General features: G+C 35.9%; 1 protein-coding gene across 1 annotated transcript; it reads left to right on the top strand.

Moving 5' to 3' along the window:
- Positions 1-2,909: 2,909 nt before the first annotated feature.
- Positions 2,910-20,270, top strand: EIF5A2 (eukaryotic translation initiation factor 5A2). Its single transcript, XM_022572400.2, has 6 exons — positions 2,910-3,047; positions 3,732-3,931; positions 4,474-4,578; positions 14,819-14,950; positions 15,537-15,628; positions 16,422-20,270. Exons 2-5 carry the CDS (start codon positions 3,767-3,769, stop codon positions 15,594-15,596), a joined length of 462 nt encoding a protein of 153 aa, XP_022428108.1. The 5' UTR covers positions 2,910-3,047; positions 3,732-3,766; the 3' UTR covers positions 15,597-15,628; positions 16,422-20,270.
- Positions 20,271-26,654: the final 6,384 nt, after the last annotated feature.

Consider the following 26,654-nt stretch of genomic DNA (forward strand, 5'->3'; position numbering starts at 1 on the left):
TTTTGCCTAAAATGACATTTCCAAACTCCTCCTCATTGCTTTCACTCATTTTTCAGATCTCAAATTAAGATATCACCGCCAGAGAAGTAATCTTTAAATCTTCTAGACCTGTGCTGTTCGATATGGTAGCCACCAGTCACACACAGCTATTGAATATGGCTAGTCTTAATTGAGATGTAATCTATAGCAGATTTTGAAGGCTTAGTATAAGAAATGTAAAATTATCTTATTAATAATTTTTATATTGGTGATATGTGAAATAATATTTTGAATGTATTGGCTTAAATAAAATATATTATTGAGATTAATTTCATCTTTTTTACTTTTTTATGTGGCTACAATAAAACTCAAAATTACATGTTGCTTGCATTATACTTCAATTGGACAATACCTAGACCAGATGAGGACGACCAAGCCCTTTATTCCAGCACCCTGTAGTTATTTCTTTAGCAGTATTCTATCTGTTAAAATTGCTAGACGACCTGCACTGGTCGGCAAGCATCTAATGAACAAGGGGCTATCTTGGTCCACAGAGTAATTCCAGTGCTGAGAGCACTAAGATAAAAAGTCAATCCTCATTTTTCATGGATTCCATATTTGTGAATATGCCTAGTCACTAAAATTTACTTGTAACCCCAAAATCAATACTCACTGTGCTTTCATGGTCATTTGTGGACATTCACAGAATAGCAGAAGATTTGAGTCATCCAATACACATTTTCCTAGCCAGGTCAAACAAGGCAATGCTCTGCCTTCTTGTTTGAGCTATCAAACTGTAAACAAGTATTCTTTTCACAGTCTATTAGTGCCACTTTTCACATTTTTGTGACTTCTGTTGATGACTTGGCTATATAAAATGGTCCCCAAGCATAATACTGAAGTGCTGTCTAGTGTTTCTAAGCACATGAAGGCTGTAATGTGCCTTACAGAGAACAAATATGTGTTAGGTAAGCTTCCTTTCGGTATGAATTACAGTGCTGTTGGCTGTGAGTTAAATGTTAATGAACCAATATATATTAAATAAAGTGTCTTCAAACAGAAACACACATAAAGCAAGATTATATATTAGCTGACCAAAATGTTGTCATGCTCACAGGAACGTACTATGTACTTCCTCTAGTAGCAATAGTTCAGTATTTGCTAATTCAATGTTCCAGCAACTTTACTAGAATCAGCTATATTGAATGAATGACGCTGGATCATTCGACCAAATCCAAATCTTTTGTGAATGCAATATATGGTGGTATATAGGCAGCATGTGGTAGTATACGGTGGTAGCAGTGATTGTGGAGCCAAACTGCCTTAGAGTTCAATCCTGGCTCTCTGACTCGCTAGATGTGTAATTTGGGGCAAATTACTCAACTTTTCTCTGCCTTTTTCCACAACTGAAAATGTAGACTAAAGAGTAGTTGCTAATGGTTGCCAGGGGCTGGGTGTGGCGGGAGGGGACTGACCACAAAGAGGCACAAAGAAACTTCTGAAATGAGGGAAATATCCTATATCTTGTTTATAGGATTATAGTGGTAGTTACTTAGCTATGTTTTTCAAAACTCATAGAACTAAAAAGGGTAAATTCCACTTTGTATAAGTTATAACTTAGTAAATTTGAAGTTAAAAAAGGAGTAACAGTCAAAATTAAAGGAATAATGCACTACCTGCTTACATAAATACTCTTTAAATATTTGTAACTGTCCTAATAATAATAGGGAAAGGTTAGGTGGTGTAAGGAAAAGCAGAGTGGACTCATGAACCAGGGTTCTAATCTGGCTCTTTCACATATTAGGTAGAGGCTGAGCTCAGTTTAGAGAGTTCACTTACTTATTGTAAAGGTTAGATTAGACAACATGTGTGAAATACCTGTGAAAAAACTTAGAGCCACATAGGAAAGTGAGAAATGGGATTTTTCATGAGACAGCAATACAAAGTCATAGGGCCACATAAACTGGGGTAAAGGTCACCTCTCCAAGGCAGGAGAATGTGGTGGGTTGTGAAACCACTGAGAAAAGGAGAACGCATCTCTTTCTAAGAATCTCGATCCTAATCCTATTCAAGTCGCTATTGGCTCCACATTGATTCCAAGACAACCCAACTGGTCTAATGAGGTACGGACATACCTCAAACTCAAAGGAATGCCAATGCCAGGAGGAAGGAAGAGCTGCGTCTGGCAGAACATCTTTCGTCTGGACAATGCAGTAGGAGTCAGACACCCATTTGCCTCCAAAACTCCATAACAGCCTCTGATGTGAAGAGTTAGTTAGGTCATTTCACCGCTGCTTTTTAGGTCGCAGACGTCTCAGGAGTTCCCACCCCTGGGAGCACGGTGGATCCTGGTGGAGCGGCAGCAGCAGTGGCTGTGGCTGCTGGAATCTCATCACGGGTGGCTAGGGTCCCCCGCAAAACCCACAGCGGGAGCCACGTAATAAAATACTGCACTCACGCTCTTCCTCGAGGAAGAAGCATGGTTTTCAACGCCAAGTATGGCTGCAAGTTGGGCCAGAAGTTGGAACACAAAGTTCCCTCCACTGTCACGAGGCACAACCGTTGAAGGCCCATGCGTCGCGAGTTCTGGCAGCCGTCACATGACAACCGCCACGCACCTGACATCAAGGGCCACCGAGTGCGTGGCTTGGTTCCCATTAACTTCGACTGGGACCCGAACGTAACGAACCTAAAAGTTTGAGGGAGCAAGTTTCCTTGCCGGCTAGTTTACCCTCAGCAACCGAACTCCAGAAAGTGCTCTTCACGCCGGAAGTGCACTAATCCGCAGCACGTGGGGTTGCCAGGGCGCTCTTCACGTGACTGGGAGGGGCCTCGGGAACCTTGTAGCCAATGGTAGCGCGAGAGGGCGGTGCCTATGACGCGCCGGGACCTATCCCGGAAGTAGGGCTGATGTGGGGGCGGGAAAGGGCGGGGAGGCCGGGGTGTGGGAAGTGTGGCGGCCCCGCCCCGTGTCTTGGAACTGCCGAGGTCGCCACCGCTGCCGCCGCCGCAGCTGTGGGAGACTGGCGCGGTTACGCAGGCGAAAGGCGCTCTTTCCCTGCTGAAAGGTGAAGACTCTGGGAAAAGGTGGTGGGGCTCAGACCGGAGCGAGGCAGGGCCGGGGAAGGCGGCCGGAGCCGAGCCCCGACCGTGGAGAGGAGGAAGGATGGAAGGGGGACCGAGGCGAGCGCGGGACCCGCCAAGGCTCAGGCCCGTGAGGCGCCGGGCCGGGCCGGGGATGCCGGCAGGACAGGGGGCGTCTGAGAGGTCGAAGTGACGGCGCTGCGGGCTGGGGGGAGAAGTGCGCTCCCGCTGCCCGAGGGCCAGGTGCTGCTGGCCAGGTCCTGTTATCTCCATCCTTCGTGGGGACATGAGGCCTGGGCTGGGCCCCCCGCAGTGAGGATCCGGGCGGCGGCGGAGGGCCGGGAGGCGCGGCGCGGTGCGGGAAAGTCACCGGCTCCTCCTGCAGTGGGACGGTGGGGCCGGGATTTGCTGCCCCCAGCGCGGGTGAGCGCCCTGGGCGGGTATCCCCACCCCCCTCAACGAGCTCTTCTGCGACTTCCCTCCCACCTCCCCACCGAAGGATGGAAAAGTTTGTAAGGCCGGAGTTAGAAAGTCCCCACTATTCTGGGTGGGTGTTCTATAAATGCAAAAATAATAGATCCATGATGCGTGGCTCGTAACCTCTCCGAAATGAGGCGTTTCCCTGCCTGCATGCCAGTTGTTAAAAAGCAAACAAACTTTTTGCATAGTACCCTCAGAAAAGCAACCATCTCCCCAGCCCACCATGGCGGACGAAATTGATTTCACTACTGGAGATGCTGGGGCTTCCAGCACTTACCCTATGCAGTGTTCGGCCCTGCGCAAAAACGGCTTCGTGGTGCTCAAAGGACGACCATGCAAAATAGTGGAGATGTCAACTTCCAAAACTGGAAAGCACGGTCATGCAAAGGTAAATGCCCTTCCAGGTCTTTCTTGGTGTTGGGATTTTGATCATTTGTATTCCATTACAGAACATGAGGTTTCTGTAGTTATAAGTGTATAATGACACTTTTTTTTTTCTTCCCACAATTACTGGGTGATCAGCTATTTGAATACTGAAAGGTAACATTTCCTTCTTGGGCCCTTATAATGTTTCATTAACTGGGAACTGAAACTTTCCTGAATCCTAGTGACTTAGACAATCTATTCAGTTTACAAATGAGAAAACCTGTTCTAACATTCTAACGAACCTAAATTCATTGTTCTTAATCACTCTTATGATTGAATTACTAGACTATATGATATTGGGTCTTGATATGTCATGATACTGTTTAGTTGTTCACTGCTTCTCAGTTGTATGACCACTACATTTTTTTTTAAGAAAGTAAAATTAGATGACCTTGGAAGGAGAAAGAATCTGTCATAATCAGCTTTAGTATTATGCGTCTGTGTATGTAATGAGTGGTATCTTGGCAAAGATTAAACAGTTTCCTGTTCTCCCGTCTCTGTTAGGTTCACCTTGTTGGAATTGATATTTTCACGGGCAAAAAATATGAAGATATTTGCCCTTCTACTCACAACATGGATGTTCCAAATATTAAGAGAAATGATTATCAAGTAAGTACTAATTTCCTTTAGAATGCTGCTTGTTTCCTGAAGGTGCAAATATTTTCTACTGTCCATTGTAATTTAATAAAACCTACAAGTAGTTTTGTAGGTTTTTCTAACCAATTGTTAAGTACCACTTATTTTAGAAATTGGAGAAATAGATAGTGCTATTTAACACTTGGTACCTTATCTAGGATGACTGCTAGTTTGCCACTTTTTAACATTCTTGCATTTTAAAAAATTTGAACACTTATTATTTCTCAAATCAAGTGACTCCATATTGTGAGTCCAATGTTTAGTAAAATTACTATTTTCCTTGTTGTAAATTATTTCTCTTTGTTGTAAATACTTTCCAGGTATTTCTTTTCCCTTACCAGACCTAAGACTCTCAAGAAATTGTTGGAATTCATGTTCCACCAACCAAATTTGTGTGTATTAGTTAATGTGTGTCAGAATTTGGTATTCTTAAATAGGGAAATAAGTTGAAAGCCATAAACACAAAGGATAAGGTGTATGGTCACTGAATATGGTGAAGAAAATACAAAAACTTCGTAATTGTTTTATTTGTATTCAGTGACCATGCTGTGACCTTTTGTTAAATTATAGGTATAAACTGCAAGTTTTAGTTCCAATTATGCATTTGGATAAGTCATGTTTAATGATAGTGTTTTCTTGTTTGGAGTATTGATGGTAACCAAACCACTGACCTCATAGAATGTGGGAGCTCAGATTAATCATAACTAAAGTCTTTCTTGAAAGTCTGCAATTTCTTTATCAAACATACTATATATAGAACTCTTTTCATTTTACATAGTGAAAAATACAAGTGTGACACTCGAATTCGTTTTACCCAATTTAAACTTGTTCCTTTCTATACCTCATATTGTGTTGTATAATTTTTAAAGAATGTCACCATTAACTGCAATTATCCAATGATTTCCTTTTACTTTTTGTCCATATGTAAACATATTTTTGCACAGTTTTAATCTAGTAAGCAGTTTCATGTTTTCATTTTCCCACTTACAAATGTTTTCTAGGTTGCTTTGAAGTCTTCATAGAAATTTGAATTGTCTTAGTATAATAATAGCAAGGTTTTTTTTAAGTCACGCAGATCTGAGTTTTGATCTAGTTCTGCCACTTTCAAGCTGGGTGATGTTGGACAAATTACGCAACCTCTCTGAGCCTCAGTCTTCTCATCTACAAAGGAGGGATAATATGAAGATTAATGAGAAAATGTCCTCCATAATTCCCTCAAAGTAGTTTTTTTTTTCTGCTTCCCCTTTTTCTGTATAAAAACTTCACTTAATCATTCCATTATTCTTGGAGCACCTAATTTAGACATGGCATATAGTGGATGCTCAATAAACATTTGTTAAATGCATACATGATTACTCAATGAGGTAAAGATAGTACAGCCAACTAAAGCTAAGCATAGAATTTTCTTTTGCCAAAAACAGATTTCTGTTTTCATCCTTAACGTGTGAATGCTTTGAATATTCAATATTCATTAATATTCATTCAACATACAAAGCTTTTGCCCTTGAGTGTTTCAGAAAGATGGCATAAGTAGTTCAGATGACTACTACAGTGATCAAATTAGCCAGTCATTGATTGGAGCTCAAGATTTAACATAAAGGAAAATTTTGGTTTGGGTTTTATTTTGAGATAAAGCAGGACCTGGACTAGGATGAGGGGTATGAGATGAGTGAGGCCCTTGCCTCAAGCACAAAATTTTAAATAAAGACAGTACCAGAAACAATGCCAAGCCACACAGGGGCCTGATCCTGTCTGATATTTTGTTCATTATAGAATTTATGCATTAATTCTAATTTTTAAAAATATTACATTAACCTGATCACTGATGGGTGTGTGTGTGTGTGTGTGTGCGCGTGCCACCTTAAATTTTGCACCCAAGACAAGTGCCTCACTTGCCTCGCCGTAGTCCCAGCCTTTGGTATGTAGTCTGTATTCCAGAGCGGATCAGAGAATGACTCAAGCCTAACAGTCTGGGTCCAGATCCTTGCTTTGGCACTTACTAACTGCATGACCTTGGTTGGCAAGTTATTTAATCTCTCACCTGCCTTTCTTTATAAAATAAGGATAAGAATAATAAACTCCTCATGGAATCACTGTGAGGTTTAATTAGTTAATTCTTAGAATAGTGCCTTGCAGAGTGAGCACTCAGTGATCACATCCCTTCATTATCAAGTCACTATAGAATACTTATTTCTGTTCATTAGAAAAAATTAGTTCCATGAGCCTTTCCAGTTATATTTATTGTCCTATGGTGGTCTTCACTCACCTTTCCAAGTGCCTTGATTAAATTTCTACTTATTATTTAGCTACCTGTAGTCCTTTGTATTTGCTGAATTCAGTATTTCAAGTGCCAGTTTGACAGTCAGCTAAAGTGAAATATATATATCTGTTCATTATAATAATTAAAAAGTAAGTCTTTGTTTAGGAAAAGAAATGTATCAATATTTACGATTTTAATTTTACATATTTTAACATAAGTTCAGAATGAAGGGAAAATTGTCTCCTGAATTCCATTCCAAGATGTAGCTTGGATTGGAATTGCTAATTTCCATCACTTCTCCCAAAAGTAGTTATGGTTATCTGGGGCTCACTGATGGTGTAAAATACAAATACACCCAGACACCTTTGGGAATCCCCAGACTCTTAAATATAGAAACACTTGTTCAAACTCTGGTACGCACTTGAGTCATATTTCTTTAGAAAGTTCTGTGTTCCTGTGTACTACACCACAAGTTGAATGCCTTTTCTGCATTTACTAAAGTTTAACCTGTCATTTAAAGACCACTTTTCAGAAGGAAAACTAATCACTACAGGACATGTTAAAGTGTATATTGTGCATCTTTGGATTATTGATGAATTGCCGAAACTGTGAATATTAAATCCTAGTATATTCTTCAAATAAGTGATATGTCTTTTGGATATGGAGTTGAATTTTGTTGTTGCAACTAAAATAGAACAACAAAGAAAATAATGATGCTATGAATTCCTTGTGCCTAAAGTCTTTTTATAATTTATACCTGTTCTGTGGAATCTTTGTGTTCCCTGGTAAAAGCAGTCTTTCTTTGGAGTAGAAAACCTCTAAACCAGCAGATCCCAGTACTGCAGGGACAAGAAACAGATATTTTGCTACAGTATCATTAAGGGTAATAGTGAGAAGAGTCTCCTTCCTACCTTTGGTTCCTAGACCTGTGTATTCTACCTATGGGAGAAATAGTACCATGTATTGGAATATATTTAACCTGTAAAATAGCACCCAGGCCCAGAGTGTGTCATTCAGCAGGAGGCAAAGATGAGTCTTCAATAGGCAAATGCACACAGGCAAACTGTCTTAGAATGATGGAGGACATGGACCAGTGAATTCTCTGAGCATTGTCCTGTTGTCTTTTTATTTTGCTTGTTAAATGAATTTTTTAGCAAGAAATGATACTATGTGAGGTACTGACAGTAATGTGACAGTTTACAAATCCACACATGAGATTTTAGCAGAAGCACTGCAGGCAGCAAAGGCAGGTTTATATGTGGAGTAAGGATCTGTTACAGTGAGCACAAACTGCTGCCTCTTCCATGATGGAGGGTATACGATGTTACCAGGTAGCTGGCTCTTCCCCCGGGGAAATGGTGCCATAGGAGGGACTCTGTATTGGTCTCTGCTATGAGGTACCAGCAGTGGCTGTAGTCAGATCAGCCTTGATGAGAGAAAACCGGTGTCATTGAGCCCATGCCATGGTGGCCAATTGTTCGTGAGCCAATTGAACAAGGACTGGGAAGACTACAAAAAGAAGCTAAATGACATTCACAGGTAGAATCATCTTGTCACCTAATTGTCTGCCTCCTCGGTAGCATGTCCCCTTGGTAAGCATTTATATGGACAGATTCTCTAACTATTTGGAGAGGACCCTCTGCGTACCACTTTCCCAGACCTTATTGTCAGCAATTTTCCCATCTTTTTCTTTCAGTTTTGTTGACCTTCCATCCATACTCTTAGCCCTTGCCCATAATCAGTGTAAATCCAAACCTTTGGTTCTCTCTTCTTTCAAGTCCAGTACATGAAGTTCTCATCCCCACTGTCTTTCAGGGCCACCTCTGAATAGTTTCATCAGACTACGCATAACCATCTAGAAACCATTCTGAATTTTGTTTTTCAGTCAGGTGGTAATAGGGAACTCCCCACAAAGTCATTGGTACAAGTTGAGGGAGAAATTGTGGATGTTGCGGAAGAAGGTGCTTCCAAGTCTCATACAACTTGTTGGTGCTTTCAGGAGCTGCTCAAGTTGATCTCACATATGCAGCTTCTACTTGATGATGGAGTGCTGCTGTGCATACCCAACTTTATGGCTTGGTGTGTCAGATAACACTCTAGTTGATGATAGTGTTATTTCCTTGTGTTGTCTGATAACAATGATCAAACATTCAGTTCCCCCCAGGGACCAGCAGCTCTAAAGAAGTAGTTTGAGAGTGCTGCGGGAAGAGGAAAAGGAAGAAGGAGAAAGGAGGAAGTCTTACCTAAAAGTCTGACTGTTTTGAAATAGATTGAGAAATAAAATTAAATTCAGAAATTAGGGCTAAGCCACCTGTAATGATGCTATTCCTTCTCCAGCCTTCTTCTGTTGTATACCAATAATACAAATACAAGCAAAAAAGTTCCCCCATAATTCTTCTTTTTCATGTTCTTTCTTACCAGACCACATCATGGATAGAATCTGCAGTCACTTACTCTCCCCATATCCTTCCTTTCAGTTCATGCTTTGCTTCCTCAGCTCTCTGTACCCCCAACTATTTAGTGGTTATAGTGCTCTTTCTAGAATTCTGATATACCATAGCATTTTTCTTTTTCACTTTTTATTGTGAACATTTTCAAAATCTGATGAACCTCACGTACCCATCATCCACCTTCCACAATTATCAGTACATAACTAATCTTGTTTCACCTGTACCCCACCATCTATTTTTATTTCCTGTACCCTCTACCTCTTGGTTATTTTGAAGCTAATCCCAGATATTATATCATTTATCATTTCATCTGCAAATATTTTGCTACACATTTTTAAAAGGTATGGGCTGTAAAAAACAGAAAGCATACTGTGGCACCCCCAAAATTAGTAATTCCTTAATATCTTCAAATATCCAATCAATATCTACATTTTCCTAATTGTCTTTGTTTTTTTGTTTGCTTTTTCAGATGTGATAGTTACTGTTTTTGTTTTACAGTTTTTCTAAATCAGGACCTAAATAAAAGTCCACGCATTGAAATTGGTTGAGGTATCTCTTAAATCTACTTTATAGGTTCTCCTCTCTCAGGCATGCATTTGAGCCTCTCTTCCCTCTCTTTCCTCCCTTCCTTCTTTCTCCCTCTCTCTCTCTCTCTTCCTCTCCATTTTTGATGAAGAAACTAGATAAGTTGTTCTGTAAACTTTCGCGCAGTCTGTATTTTGCTAATTGCATTTCCTTTGTCCCATATATTTCCTGAAAATTGATAATTAGATGTACAGACTTGATCAGATCCAGTTTAGATTTTTATTTTCTTCTTCTTTTCTTTAACAAAAATTACTCCATAGGTGATATTCTGTGCAACCATCAAGTAAATGAGTCTGATGGGTTCTTTTTTTTTTTTTAATTTTTTTAAATTTATTTTTGGCTGCATTGAGTCTTCGTTGCTGTGTGTGGGCTTTCTCTAGTTGTGGTGAGCGGAGGCTACTCTGCGTTGCCGTGCGCAGGCTTCTCATTGTGGCTGCTCTTGTTGCAGAGCACAGGCTCTAGGCGCACGGGCATCAGTAGTTGTGGCACATGGGCTGAGTAGTTGTGGCTTGTGGGCTCTAGAGCGCAGGCTCAGTAGTTGTGGCACGAAGGCTTAGTTGCTCTGCGGCATGTGAGACCTTCCTGGACCAGGGCTCAAACCCATGTCCCCTGCACTGGCAGGCAGATTCTTAACCACTGCGCCATGAGGGAAGCCCCTGATGGTTTCTTTTTTTGTGATGTTATTAGATATATAATTGCCTCAATCCATTAATTTATTAAAGGAGACAAAGTAATCATCTGTTACTTTTTTTTTCTTTAAAAGCCAGAACACTTCTATAAGAGAAGGTTTCCTTCAGCTTTTTTGTTTACCCTGTGGTACAGTGTATAATAGGAAAGCCAGTATAAATACTTGATTCTTTCCCTTTAAGTACCAGTTTTCAAAATTAGCTGGTTTCCTGGCATCTACTGAAGATGACCAGTGAAATTTTTTTTTCCACTATGAACTCAAGCATTTAAACACATTTATGTTTCAATCCATTGTAGTTATTATCATTATTGATTATCAAATTGTTCTTTCTTTATTCCAGACCTTATTCTGGTTAGCTCCTGAATCCCTTTGATATGGACCTAGTGGTCTTTAATAGCACCATGCTTTCTGATCTTGTATACTTCCTACTGTGGACCTGGAATTATCCATTTTCCCAGGAGCCCTATGGAGAGAAATAGCACCATACATTGGATTCTTTTAGTAGGAAATGACAGATACCACATTCTGGTACTACTATTTTGGGTGTATGGTATAATTTCAAATGTCATTCAGCAGCTTGCTACACCACTGCATGCCTGACTCCTCTATTACAAGTTTTCTGACTCTGCCCTCTCCTGTCTCCTTGCTTGCTATTAGCAAAATGATTGCTCTCTCTACCAAAAAAAAATTGTTCATAAACATCTCAAAGTTATCAAATAAGTAGATTGCTTACAGGTGAGGAATCAGAAGGAAATATTTAGAATTGACTTATAACTGTTTTCTTACCATCCTCTCCTTCCAGCTCTACAGCGTCAGAGAGGGCTTTGAGGGAAGATTGAAAAAGTTGCACAGAAATATGCTTGAAACACAAAAATGACACCGTTAGCTTTTTTTTCAAGATTGAAAATTACAAAAGGGGAAGTGGTACCTTGAGAGAGGAAAAATCTTGCAGATACTACCTTAGCCAGGTGATCAAAGTTAATATCACCAGTAATAGGACATAGTGACATAATTTGCCTCTTGATGTGATACTCTGAGGACACATCATATATGTAGTAATCCTTCCAAAAATGCGCTAGCTGACTCATTAGAAAACAAACTCAAACTGAGCAACATTCTATAATACAGTGAACCTGTGCTCGTCAAAAATGTCAATGTCATGCAACACAAAGGGTCAGGAACTGTTCCAAATTAAGAAACTAAACTGACATGACAGCCAAATAAATACAAGGCATGATCCTGGAGTTGAAAGGGAAAAATTGTTATCGAAGACAATATTGGGACAATTGGCAAATTTGAATATGGACTATATATTGAATAATATGTTAGCAATATTGAATTTCCTGATTTTGAAAAATAAACTGTGGCTATGTAAGAATATGTCTTTGTTCTTGGGAAAAACACACTGAAGTATTATTGCTGAAGAGTCATGATGTTTGAAACTTACTCTCAAATGGTTCAGCAAAAATAAGAAAAGAATAAGAATGTGTATGGTATGCATTTTATATATTCCATATATACAGAGAGGGAAAAATAGCACATGTGGTTAAATGTTAACAAAGAGTAAATCTAGGTAAAAGATAAAGGATTTCATTGCATTATTTTTGCAACTTTTCTCAATATCTGAAAAATTTTAAATAATTTATTTAAGATCAAATAATTTACTTTTATTATTTAATTTTACTTTTCTGTAGCTTAGCTTATTTTTGAAATTTTAAATTTTATTTCTTATAACAATTTATTTTAATATTTAATACTTATAAATATATATTTTAGATGTTTTATAATATGTCTGTATCTTTTTGTATTTGAAATGCTTTATATTTCATCCCATGGCTTATTTTATTTAATTCCCTTTAAAAAATAAAATACCATATAAATACCAAAATATCAGTATTATTATTTGGTTTATGTGGTTCAGTCACTAGTGGAGTGGGAACCTTTAACTCTTGAAATTGACAAGTTCTACTTCAGGGAATTGTTAAAAGAGCTGAAATAAAAAAAGATGAGCCTGTGGTTAATTGTTTAAAAATTACACTTCTGTCTCAACCTCCTTGCTTCCCGCTTTACTGCCAACTACCTCACAAATGTTTGAGTGACCAAAAGATTAATTAAAAGTGTTTGTGGTGGCTCAGTAGGATGGTTTTTTGTTTTTGAGATTGTAGACATGTGTAAAAACTGAAATCTCTGGTGGTAGGTGGGGTTTCTGTGGAAAGCCATTGCCAGAGTTGGTAGTGCCATAGAGGAGAGCTTTGAAACTCTACCTCTGTGGTATGCCTGTGTTATGTCATAGGGGCTAAAGGGGACCAGGGACCATGTCTTTAACTCTTTTTGTGTATGTCAATGGTAGCATCTGGTATGATGGGTGATTGCCTTTTATAAAACCTGTTAGACAAATGGGACCTAATGAAACTTAAAAGCTTCTGCACAGCAAAAGAAACCATAAACAAGACAAAAAGACAACTCCCAGAAAAAAAAAAAAAAAAAAAGACAACTCCCAGAATGGGAGAAAATAATTGCAAACGAATCAACAGACAAAGGATTGATCTCCAAAATATACAAACAGCTCATGCAGCTCAATATCACAAAAACAAACAATGCAATCAAAGAATGGGCAGAAGACTTAAATAGACATTTCTCCAAAGAAGACATACAGATGGCCAAGAGGCACATGAAAAGATGCTCAACATCGCTAATTATTAGAGAAAAGCAAATCAAAACCACAGTGAGGTATCACCTCACACCGGTCAAAATGGCCATCATCACAAAACCTACAACAATAAATGCTGGAGAGGGTGTGGAGAAAAGGGAACCCTCTTGCACTGTTGGTGGGAATGTAAATTGATACAGCCACTATGGAGAACAGTATGGAGGTTCCTTAAAAAACTAAAAATAGAATTACCATATGACCCAGCAATCCCACTACTGGGCATATACCCAGAGAAAACTATAACTCAAAAAGACACATGCACCCCAATGTTCATTGCAGCCCTATTTACAATAGCCAGGTCATGGAAGCAACCTAAAGGCCCATTGACAGACGAATGGATGAAGAAGATGTGGTACATATATACAATGGAATATTACTCAGTCACAGAAAGGAACGAAATTGGGTCATTTGTAGAGATGTGGATGGACCTAGAGACTGTCATACAGAGTGAAATAAGTCAGAAAGAGAAAACTAAATATCATATATTAACGCATATACGTGGAATCTAGAAAAATGGTACAGATGAACCTGTTTGCAAGACAGAAATAGAGACACAGATGTAGAGAACAAATGTACGGACACCAAGTGGGGAAAGGGCAGGTGGGATGAATTGGGAGATTGGGATTGACATATATACACTAACTAATATGTATAAAATAGGTAACTAATGAGAACCTGCTGTATAGCACAGGGAATTCCACTTCGTTGTACAGTAGAAACTAACACAACATTGTAAAGCAATAATACCCCAATTAAAAAAAAAACTTAAAATTCTAGGCACACTGATGGTGTACATGCTTTTAGAATAAATTAATGTGGCCTGGCTGTTTCCTCATACCTGTAATGAAAGAAATTCAGTGATATCAATACTGTGCTTTTTTGCAGGTTAGGTTGATGACTGGTTTTGTTTCATTAATGTCATCAACAAGCTAATGTTTTTCTTTTTTAAAAAATCTAGTGTTGTTAGCAGTGAGCTGGAGACCAAAAATTTTCCACTTCAGTTTGTTCATAATCAAATTATAAAACACATTGTTTGTAATCATGAAAAACTGAAAATAACTTTTATGCCCATTAATACAAAAAATGGTTAAATCAGTTACAGTATAACTTTGCAGTTGTGAAGTGATTAGAGACTAAGGTAGGTCCATATTTTCCAAAACGGAAAGATTTCTAAGATATATTAAGTGAAAACAACTTGCTGAAAAATACTTATAATATCTCATTTATTTTTTAAAGCAACTATATATTGTGTACATAACTTCAGGATACTCTATAAAAAAGCCTAAACTGTTTAATAACCTAGAGATTTGTGGGAGGGGAGAGTGCAGGAAGGAATGAACTTATATTTTTTTGTCTGTACCTATTTTATGCTTTTGTATGTGTAGCATTCTTAAGCACCAAAAATGTATTAATGTATTACTGTGTACTTATAAAAATTAATATAATTGGCAATTTATGTAAAAATTACAAAGGAGTGGGTGTAATCTAATCAGTGCAAATGATATAATTTCTTTCAATAGCTGATATGCATTCAGGATGGTTACCTTTCCCTGCTGACAGAAACTGGTGAAGTTCGTGAGGATCTTAAGCTGCCAGAAGGTGAACTAGGCAAAGAAATAGAAGGAAAATATAATGCAGGTGAAGATGTACAGGTAAAGACCTATGGAGAGATTGTTTTTTTAAATCACTTTATAAAAACTTTGACCTAAACTAGTTAGCATAAAATACTATTTGTGAAATACAGCTTTTAAATACTGCTGAAATGTTGAAAATGATCTCTAGAACTAGGCAGTTTTCCCATGATAACTTTTACCATGGCCATTACCAAAGAAAGTATCAAAGTTCATTTTTTACTACATAGACACTGTCAATCCAGAATTTGTTTTGAAGATCAGCCTGAACTATTCTTAAGGATGAGAAAGGATGTTATGGGAATACTAAAGAGTGAAGGTGGCTTACTTTATCTTGTTATAATTCTCAGAAGTATAACGTCTAATAAGTATTGAAACATTTATAGTTCTTATTCTCCTGTTCCCTGGAAGTTTTCTTAAAAACCACAATTTGAGAAATTTAGCTTTAGAAAACTAAAAAAAAGTGGATTATTTGATCTTGGAATACCTCTTTACAAAATCAATATGTATAAAATATCCACAAATATCCAATGTATGATGAATTAACTATATCTTATATATGTATTGCCTTTTGAATACATTTTTGCCTGCATTTTTTTCCTTCTAGGTGTCTGTCATGTGTGCAATGAGTGAAGAATGTGCTGTAGCCATAAAGCCCTGCAAATAAATGGGAACATCAGGCATGAGCAAAATGTTTAGGTCTGGATCAACTGCAGATCTAAAGTTTGGTTCTAAGTTGTCACCAAAGCTATGGCGTTCATAAGCAACCTCATTTCTTTTTTAATTGTTTTGAAATTGTGCTGAGTTAGTTTTGCAGGCAATTCGTAATTTAAAAAAATGATCAAGATGTATAATTCTTTTTTTTAAATTTTGTAGGTGTCTTTCCTATAACTTTCCTGTGGTTTTCAGTATGTAAGTCTAAGAAACAGACAAGATAGCTTCAGCAGATGTGATTTGTCTGAGCAAATCGTTCCTAAATTTTAGTTAAATGATAAATAAACCAGGGTTTTAAATCAAACAGTGTAGCATCTAGTGGTATTGAAGCACCACATTTAAGTTGAATTGCTCTGCATTAATTTCAAACTTAATATCATAGAATAAGTAGATTATGTATTGGAATTGTCAGAGTTTCAGCATGGGTGTGGCAAGTACAGATCCTTAAACAAAAATGTTATCAAAAAGTGCCAGTTATCTTAGTAACCATGTGCAGCCCACCTGTATTACCTCAGTCATTCTGTTCTTTGCCAAATTGCTGGTACACTTAATATAACCTATATTATGGTGATTTTAGTACTTTCTTGTGGTTGACAGAGGCATTAAACTGTTTTGTGATTGTTAGCAAGTCATATTGTAAGGAAGACACAAAGGACAGTGGCAAAGGATGTTGGTTAAAGCTATAGGTTTTTATTTGTGGCCTTTGTATTCAACATAAAAATAGGAAGTTTCCATTTGTGTTTTTGCCTTTAACTCTTGTTTTCTCTCTTTATTTAAGGGAGTGACCTGCTTTACAGGATACTATGCAGCACTTTTTATCAATTATGTTGAATAAATGTTGGTATTTGTAGTAGTCACTCCTTTTCAGCCGTTTTTAAGTAGACTTTTTTGACATCAAAATATTTGTTAGACAAAACTGGAAATTCTTACTTTAAATTGATTTGGAACATTTGTTAAATTTATGTATGTTTTTTCTAACATGAAAGTGAATCATAGAAGAAAAGTCACTTTATGTGATAATTATTTAACTTAAGAAGTATATGTATTTTATCTGATTGTGACTTAATTCAGTTACTGGTGTGAAATATATCTAGGAAAGAATTCTATAAACAATTATTTTAAAAATATTTTAAAATTAACCAGTATTATTTTAAAAAGTATTTTAGGTGATTCTGCTACATTTCTGTTTAGCCTTTTGGATCATATATCTCTATATTTCCAGAATTCTAGGCATTGTCACAGGATTTGTGAGGACCTTTGACTCAATACCAGTCATTATATTGCAGTGAAACTTAGAACAAAATCACCATTTCAGTAATAACTTCATTCTCTAAGACTCATTATGAGACCTCTTCCATCATACTTTGACTTCTAAAAGGCCTTTGTACCTATCATCTAGAGGAAAATATGTGTGACGCTGTAACTGGTCTACTCAGTGACCGGAACTAGCATTAGGAACAGAAGATCCCAAAGTTTTAGTTACTTAATTTGCACACACTTTTAAATCTTGTATTGGCCTCAGCAAACCCATTTGGAGAAGAAGCAAGATACTTTAAGGAAATGCAAGAGGAATTCTAAAGCACAAGAAATATTGAGGTTGTAGTTAATCATTTTTAGTATAACATTTTAGTTTTTGCCCATCCAAAGCACAGTTAGTAACTAGACTAAATTCTTTCCAGTATTCCATTTAAGTATCTACTACATACTGCTCTAGTTTTTTAGTACTCTGTAATATGTATCTTACTTGTGACTGGTTGGCATTGTTACCCACAGGAGCTCCAAAAAGTTATCAGTCTGTGTTACTTGCTGGTCATTCATATGACCCCAGTTAACCACAGTAATGTTCTGGTTTAGTATTAATTCTGGATTGGCATGCCCTTGTTCTTCATAATTTGTCAAACTTCACATAAATATATTTTCAATTGTGAGGTAAGTATATATAAATTATAATAATGCATCTGTACCTTCATATCTTGAATGGCAAAAGCTATTTATGCTTAAATATTTCATTTTAAGTACTATAATGAGTATAAATACTCTTCTGTCATATAATTAATTATAAGTATAGATTTTAAAGATATGGGACTGTTTATTTTCACATAAGTCAGTACATGTTTCTCTAGAACAATATATTTCAGTTAGAAAAGCTTTATAAATTGTATTAAAAGGAAGCAGGAAACATATATTTTAACAGAACAGAAGTGACTTCATTCTTTTTTGACATCAGAAATGTTAAAAGTTGATTCCTAGTATTTGTTGTACTTTTTTGTAGCAAATGTGTTAAATGTCAAAGTTACCATATATAGAATGTAGACTGTCACATTGATAGATTATACAGTGATACCTTTTTGTCTGTAGGCATTTCACCAATTTATATACAATATTATAGTAACAAGTGGAATATTTGTTTCTTTCTAGAACAACATATTTTATTTCTACTGTGAAGACTTTGTTTTACCTTATTTGCTACAAAGTTGTATACCCTCTGAAATAGATCAAATTATTGCTACTTTGACTTAGCATTTGCATCATAAACATAATTATGATGTTTCTTTCGTGCTCCCCTCCAAGGGCTGTCAGTCACTTGAAATTATTGCTAACCAAGCTCTTGAATACGTTTCCATTTACGGTACAAAATTCTGTACCAATGCTTTATAACAATTATCAGAACTCTCCTGCAGCCAGAGCATGAAATCTTTAATAGGAGATGCTGCAATAAAATGTTTAGGCTATAAAATTTGGGGACACAACTTTTCATTATAGCACAATTAGTGTGCATGTGCACACAGCTTTGTATGTTTGTTCTTTTTACAACGTCATTCCAACTCTTAAAAGTACTGTAGTCTGGTAGTGCCTCAAATGTTGGTAACTGTTTTTTTTTTTTTTAATTTACAGCTTTTCCAGAATTTGTTTTTGTACTTTAAAGTTTCTCAATTAGATTATTTCTAGTTGAACTGTAATTTGAATGCATTGTTCTCAGGGCTGTTTGTGCTAAGTGCTGAAGTTTCATTATTTCAAAGCTAACTGCCTGAAAGTATATTGCAAATTTTTCCCAAATTATAATAGAGTGATACATACAAACAAAAATCCATAATATCAACATACTTAAACCATATACTAAATATTCAAGAAAAAAATGAGAACATTAGTAACATCTATACTGGAATCTTGCCATATTTTTTTTCATTTTAGAAAAGAATTTGGTAGTCTTATCTTAGACCCTTATCCTTAATGATATATCTGAAAGCATTCCTTTGGCCTGGAACCCAGAGATAGTTTTAGAGCCAAACTTTGATGTGATTCTCAAACATACTTAGGGACAACAGAACAAAAATTCATAGTACTTTTTTGGGTACACTAAAATGTTTACATATTGAATTCTGTAATATGAACTAGGAACAAATTTATTATGAGAAAATATGGCTCTTAAGCAGAAAATGTATGAACTATAAGCATATTTCCATGAACAGTATATTATATTGAACTGGCAACAGCTTAAAATTTTCTGATATCATCTAAGCAAAATACTTCATAGTTTTCAAGCCTTTTTTTTCCCTACCATTCAGACAAGTAATAGGCAACAAAAGCTTAAGAAAAATTTATTGTGGAAAATCTTAAAATTGAGAAAATTCAATCTATTAACTTTATTAAATTTTTTTCTCTGAATTGGGTATATGGCATTATTTGATTTTAGCAGGGAACATTTGGATTTAGCTTACGGAACACAGATGTTCTGTGGGAACATGACTTGAAGTTCTATATAATGTTTTTTCATTAAATAACCATCTGAACATCAAGGTAACTACCAAGTGAGGTCAAGTGCCTGAAAAGTGCTGTATACATCTAATTAGCAAGTTTTCCTTTCATGAAAGATGCATCTTATAGCAATGCATATCAGGCTTTCACCTTCTAAAAACATACTTGCCAAACTTTACCATCCACCACTATCTCTGTCTCCTTAGAACAGGTCGAAACCTATTTTACAATTGAGAGAGATTGCTTTATTTATATAAAGTCCCTAAAACTGTGTCTTGATATTGGTAGACTTAAGTTTATCTTAGTTCAAGATTGCACATTTTTAAAGCTCTGGATATAAACTTTATTCAGTGATGACTATACAGCTTGTCATAAGTCATAGTTGTGATCATTCTTGAAAGGAATTCTTTATTGTGGTTAATATCTACTATAAATAAGCACTCTTGTGCTTGTTACAAAGTATAGTGCAAATTACTAGCTCTATACTGTTTTTGTCCTCCTCTCCAAAAAGAAAATAGTTGAAATGGCATTGTCTAATCCAATGGCACTTTATTAGTAATACATTTTATTTGTCATAGGTATAAGAGAACTCATGCTTTTACCTGCAGAGACTTATATGTTTTAGCTAAAACTTTAAAATTGTAAGATATCTAGTATGGGTATTATTATAATCATATATTTTACATTTCAAAAATGGGTAAAATTAAAATATTAAGCCTTTGTCTATATTAAAATAATTGTGAAATCCTTTAAAATATAGATGGTAAACGTAGCAATTATAATTTTTGTTACATTGAAATATATTTGTCTGTTAACATCATCAGTTATATTAAATAAAAATAAAGTTAATTTAACAGCTTACACTATTCTTGTATATATACATTCCTAGAAACATTTTCATACTAGAACTTAATTTGTATATTACTGTTAAAAGAAAATCTAACTTGTATTTTTATATTTTAGGTTCTTACTGTACAGCACCCTAGCTTTACAGCTGGGAATGTTAATTTCTAGATTTTAGTTCCAGATTTAGGTACATTTCTTTTAATCTTTAAATTTTTAATAGTTTTTAAGAATACATAAAATACATGGTTCAAAATTCTATAGGTACAAGAATAAATACATCTTCCCATCTTCGTCCTCTTTCTGTGCATTCTTCCAGAGATACACAATGCAAGAGAGTTTAGTGGTCCCTTCCCCACCCCTGATCTCCCAGGATCTGAAGTGTTCCTTCTTTACGAGAGTTGCTGTTCTCTTTCCACAGCGATGTGAATGGTGTGATGAGTCCCTGAAGCAAACTCTTCACCCTTTTCCCAATCCTTACCATATCTAATCAACACCATCTGGACAGATTCATCCTCAGGGGCTCAGCAGTTTCTTCCTTTTATACACTGTACTATTCTAGAACATCTCTGTCACTTCCTGACTTGTGGACCATACCAAGACTTCCAGTGTAGTTGTCACCTCGTATCCGTGATCAGTATCACGGTTACCCATAATCTTCCATATCCAGCAAGCATAATTGGGCAGTGGGAGAAGCACCAAATTAAAGTCTTCCACCCCTCAGCCTCACTCTTTTTTGCCACTTGCAAATACCAGTAGCTTGTTTCCCAGAAGTAGGCATGAGAAGGGTAAAAGAAGAGTGAAAAGGGACTAATTGTATGTTATGTATCAGCCTGTCTGAGTTTCTTCTTCCCGCCACCCCAACCTCATATTTAAACATTCTATCCAAACAGGAGGTGTCCTATGGAATTGCCACTTTAAGAACCCTACTGCTTGTCTAAAGTGTGTGTTCCACTGGGAGCTTAAAGTATCCATTGCCACAGTACATTCAGCAGGATCAGTTACAATCACTGGATGTGTATCAGCTCAAAAGAACCCACCTACAAGTTTTCATCAATCCATTTTCCTATTTGAGAGTTATTTCTGAGTCCATTCAAAATAATTTGCCACCACCCACGGGTACTACCCGGCATCATAATGACTTGTGTTCCAGTGTTTAGGAGGGCCCCAAAGGCTTGGCGACCACGTTTGCTATCAGATTCGCAACAAAGATCCTAACTGGGAGAATGGAGGTTTATCTACCTAATAATGATAGTGTGTCTGCCTTTTTTGGTTCACAGTTTATGTGTGTGTTTCACTTAAATTATTGTCACTCTAGTTCGTTTTAATTCCTATACATTCAGTGAGGTAAATCTTGGAGAAAAAAATATATACATGGAACCTTCAGAAAAAAAAGGACATTTAGGACACAAAACAGTTTCTATAAAGTGGAAATATTAAAAATAACACCCTGATACCAGTCCTAAGTGAAATTAAAAACAAAACTAGATGTAGGCTTTGTACCTTGTTAAATTTATTTCAAAATATTTTAAATTAAAAAAGAACTAGAAAATAAAAAGACTCTTCTACCTGGAAATTTTAAAACCTATTATGTAATTCTACGATGAAAGGAATACTACAAAGAATTCCTGAAAGATAATGAAAACACTATATATAAGAATATATAATCCATGTAAAGCAGTATAGATGAAAATTTGTAGCCTTAACACCTATATCAATAAAAATGAAAGAATGAACATAAATGAATTAAATTCCTAAATCAAATAACTAGGGAAAAAAACCAGCAAAATAAACCAAAAGGGAGCACAAGGGAAGAAATGATAAAGATAAAAAGAGAATTAGGTGAATAGAAAAATAGCAAATTAAATAAATTCTGGTTTCTTGAAAAATTAACAAACCACTGGCTAATTTAAGGTAAATAAAGGAAGAAAACACAAATGTAAAAAATGAGAAATGAGAAGGAGTGACTAATGCAGAGAAAATAAAAAATTCTATGCAGATAAATTTGAAAACCTAAATGATATAATTTTTAAGGAAAATATGGTTATTAGAATCAACCTCAGTAGAAACAGAAAGTTTAAACAGAACAATTTTAATAAAAGAAATAGAGAAACTGTTCACAAAAAACAAACCAACAGCCAAAAACCAAAACCAGGCAAATTGTTTCACTGGAGAATTTTACCAAACTTTTAGAGACCAGATGGTTTCAAAGTTACATAGATTGTTTTAGAGCATAGAAAAATCAGTACTTCTAAATTATTTTTACAAAACAAATATAACATTGATACCTAAACTTGATAAAGTTAACCAAAATAAATACAAATGCTTATGCAAATATCCTAATATACTATACTAGTAGTGATAGACTCAAACCCCACATGAAGAAAATGATACCCATGCCCACATGGAGTTTATATCAGAGATGCAAGAATAACTCAATATTATGAAATCTATTAATTCACTCCCGTAGAAACAGGTTAATATCTAGGAAATCTCTCTTAATAGTATTCACTATATTATGAGTCTACAGAGATAGGTCATATTATTTTCTCCATAGATACTGAAAAAAACTGGACAAAACAATACCCATCCTTAAAACATCTCTCGGAAAACAAAGAACAGAAATCAACAGGTGAGGTTTCCCTGGTGGCGCAGTGGTTGAGAGTCCGCCTGCCGATTCAGGGGACACGGGTTCGTGCCCCGGTCCGGGAAGATCCCACATGCCGCGGAGCGGCTGGGTCCGTGAGCCATGGCCGCTGAGCCTGCGCGTCTGGAGCCTGTGCTCCGCAATGGGAGAGGCCACAACAGTGAGAGACCCGCGTACTGCAAAAAAAAAAAAAAAAGCAGGTGGATGAATAACATAAATATATCTACGTTTATACATGATAACATGGTATATATAACATTTTATGTGTGTATGTGTGTGCATGCCCACGTGTGTGTGTGTTTGTAAAATTGTAAAAGCTAGCCTTTTACCTAATGGAAAAACACGAAAGGCATTCTCAGTAAGGTCAAGAACTAGCTAGGCAAGAATGCCCACTATCTTGACCACTATTATATTGTTCTGAAAGTATTAGCCAATACTATCGGACAATAGAAAACAGTTAAGACACATTAGGCTTGTAAAAGTAAGAGAAAAAACTTTTCTATTTTCAGATGATCTGATAGTATACCTGGAAAATCCCAGGTAATGAATGATAAACTCAAAAAATAAAATTATTCATCAAAGTAGCAGGATATAAGATTAACAAGCAAAAATCAATAGTTTTATAAACAATAATAACCAATTAGAAGATAAAATGGAAGGAAAACCTCATTTACAGTAGCAACAAAAGGATGAAATATAATGAAGAAACATACAAAGAAATGTTCAAAACGTATATGAGGAAAATTATAAAACACTCCCGAAAGACACAAAGTTGACTTAAACAAATGGAAAGACATTCCTTATTCTTGGCTGATATTTCAATGTTATTGAGATGCTAGTTCTACCTCTTTTGATTTATAAATTTAATGCAGCCCCCTCAAAAATACAAGCTTTTTTATGGAGTTAAGCAAGTTGCTAAAAAGTTCATATGGAAGTATAAACATGCAAGAAATAGCTAAGAAAATACTGAAAAGAAAGAGCTATGAGTGGGGACTAGCATTACCAGAAATTAAAACTGCTACAAAGTCTCTATAATGAAAAGAGTGAGGTACTGGCAAATGAACAGGCAAACCAATAGAGTGGAATATAAAGTCTAGAAATAGACCCAAATACATACAGAAATTTAGTATTTGATAAAAGTGGTATTGCAAACCACTGGGCAAATATTAATTTAGCTAAATTGTGCTGGGACAATTGGGAAAAAATAAATTTGGAAAAAATAAAGTGAATTCCATACAACATACACTCCAAATGAAGCAGTGGTCCAAATTGAAACAATAAACTAAGTCCTAGAAGGCAGTATGGGTGAATTTCTCTATAACTTGACTTCTTTTCAACTATGACTGAAAATGCAGATATAATAAAAAGATTTATAGATATATAGATATACTGTAAAGAAAAAATAATAAATGGAGCAAAATGCTAACAATAGGTAAAAATCTAAAGGATATATAGACATACACATATATATTTATATATCCTTTATCCAGATTTTCATGCATTTATATTTATATGTTTATAACATGTGTGTGCGTTTTGAACTATTTTTACAGTTTTCAGTAAGTTTGAAATAATTTATAAATAAAAAGTTTTTTAAATTTCAAAAAAGTGTGTATAGTACCAACCAATATTTACAAATGTATGTAATTACTTGTGTAATCCAAATGATATAGATATACAAATACACATTCATAAACATTCAAGCCCCAAAGCATTAAATAGCTATTTCTAAGCAGGTGGGATTTTAGATATTTTTATGCATTATCTTTTTTGCTTCTCTATATTTCCTTTCATGAGCATTTCTTTCGGCATAAAAGGATAATAATTTTGTTATTTAAAAGTTCCTCAAGCATTGTCTATAGTAGTGAAAAGTGGAAATACTCCAAATGGACACAAACAGGTGAATGACTAAGCTAAAAATGACAAGTAATAAAATTAAGCAATGAAAAAAGATACTTGCTCTCATTTTAAAGGCTGATCAACTATTCAGAATTCCTGTGGCACTCTGTAACGAGAAAATCTTACTTCTGAAACTGCAATTGTTAAAAATAATTTTAAAATTACTTAGGTTTTTCTAAATACATACTGAGAGAAGAGATGAATTGAAGCAAGTATACATTTTCTTAATCATAGGTTTTAATGCTTTCCTATCAAATTAGTAAAGGGCAAGCAGCGACTTCAGTTCCTATTTCCCCTGCCTGATACCCTTAACTTTCATTTATGACTATCTAACGAGGAACATTCTTAAGTTGGAGGAGTTAGAAGCAATATTCTTCAGTAGTAATAAGTTTCTCCTCAGCACTTGACTGTTGTTTGCACAGAAGGGCTATAGCACATCCTTTGTCAAAGCTGTGCAGTTTACTTCCATAGGACTGTTTGTCTGCAATGTCATTTGAGGATTTTTTTTGGAGATGGGTAGTGCAATGCCTCGTGACACTCAACATGCTCCATTTTGTAGCACATGGTGCAGACAGAAAAAATTCCATAAAAAAAAGATGAAATGGTATTTTTCCTACATATACAAAATCTTTTTTTTTTTTAATACAATGCTTGAATGGTGGTAACATTGAATACTGGTAGGTTTGGATAAAGGGAAATTTACAGATTCCAGTTTCATAAATAAGCTTCTAGCAAATAAAGTGAGTTTTAATAATAAGTAAATTTCAGATATGCAGAATACTGTCTACTTTCTATGTTACAGTGTGATCCCTTGTGATGTTAACAGTCCTAAGGTCTTCCAAAAGAGAACGCTGTAAGACTGAGGTACACCATCTGATCCTGTAAGATATTTTGTGTGATGCACAAACCCAGTACAGACACAGAGCTGCAGGAAAAGCAGATGTATGAAATACAAATGCACCATGACAGAAAACTCTTTTCAGAGCCTGTTTGCCTAAATGTCATAACATTGTGTGTGTGTGTGTGTGTGTGTATGTGTGTGTGTGTGTGTGTGTGGTTCAAAATACATATTGGTACTTACATGGATAAATGTTTATTAGACTATTACATTCATTAAAATATCTATAATCTTTCCAGTACAAAATAGTAGTGTGGATTTTAAAGTTTTACGTTGACTGCAAGGTTTATGTTTTTGCAGGTGTACATGGATTTGCATATTAGAAAAATAATTAGAAAAAAAATGATGGTTGTGAGAACTTTTTCCCCACTGTTCTTAAGTGCCATTTTGTCATAAATGGCAAAAACACACATTTGTGTGTGCTTATTTCTGGGCTGTCTATTCTATTGGTCTGTAAGTCTAACCGTGAAACAATATCCAATTGTTTTAATTATAGTATCCTTAAAATAATCTTAATCTATAGAGCAAGTCCTCCCACTTTATTTTTCCTTCTTCAAGTATATTCTGGCTATTCTGGTATCTGTGTTTCCATACAAATTTTCAAATTGTTTTCAAGAGAGAGGGAAGGAAGGATGGATAGATGGATGGACGGAAAGAAGGGGAAAAAGGAGAGAGAAAGAGGAGGGAGGGAGGGAGGAAGGAAGGAAGGAAGGAAGGAAGGAAGGAAGGAAGGAAAGAAACATCTGTTAAGCTACTGTTTGTGATCACATTGAACCTATAATTCAGTTTGGAGAGAACTGACATCTTTATTATATTGGTTCTTCCAGTCAAGGCACAATGAATGTCTACTTATTTAGTCTTCTTTAATTTTTCTCAATTATATTTTATAGTTCTGTGTAGAGGTCTTGTACATTTTTTATTTTTTCATAGGTACTTGATATATTTATGTTATTGAAAATATCTTCTTT

Source organism: Delphinapterus leucas, chromosome 4 (assembly GCF_059928025.1).
Source record: "Delphinapterus leucas isolate spDelLeu-1000000601 "Yukka" chromosome 4, BTC_Dleu_Yukka2, whole genome shotgun sequence".
Taxonomy (NCBI): domain Eukaryota; kingdom Metazoa; phylum Chordata; class Mammalia; order Artiodactyla; family Monodontidae; genus Delphinapterus; species Delphinapterus leucas.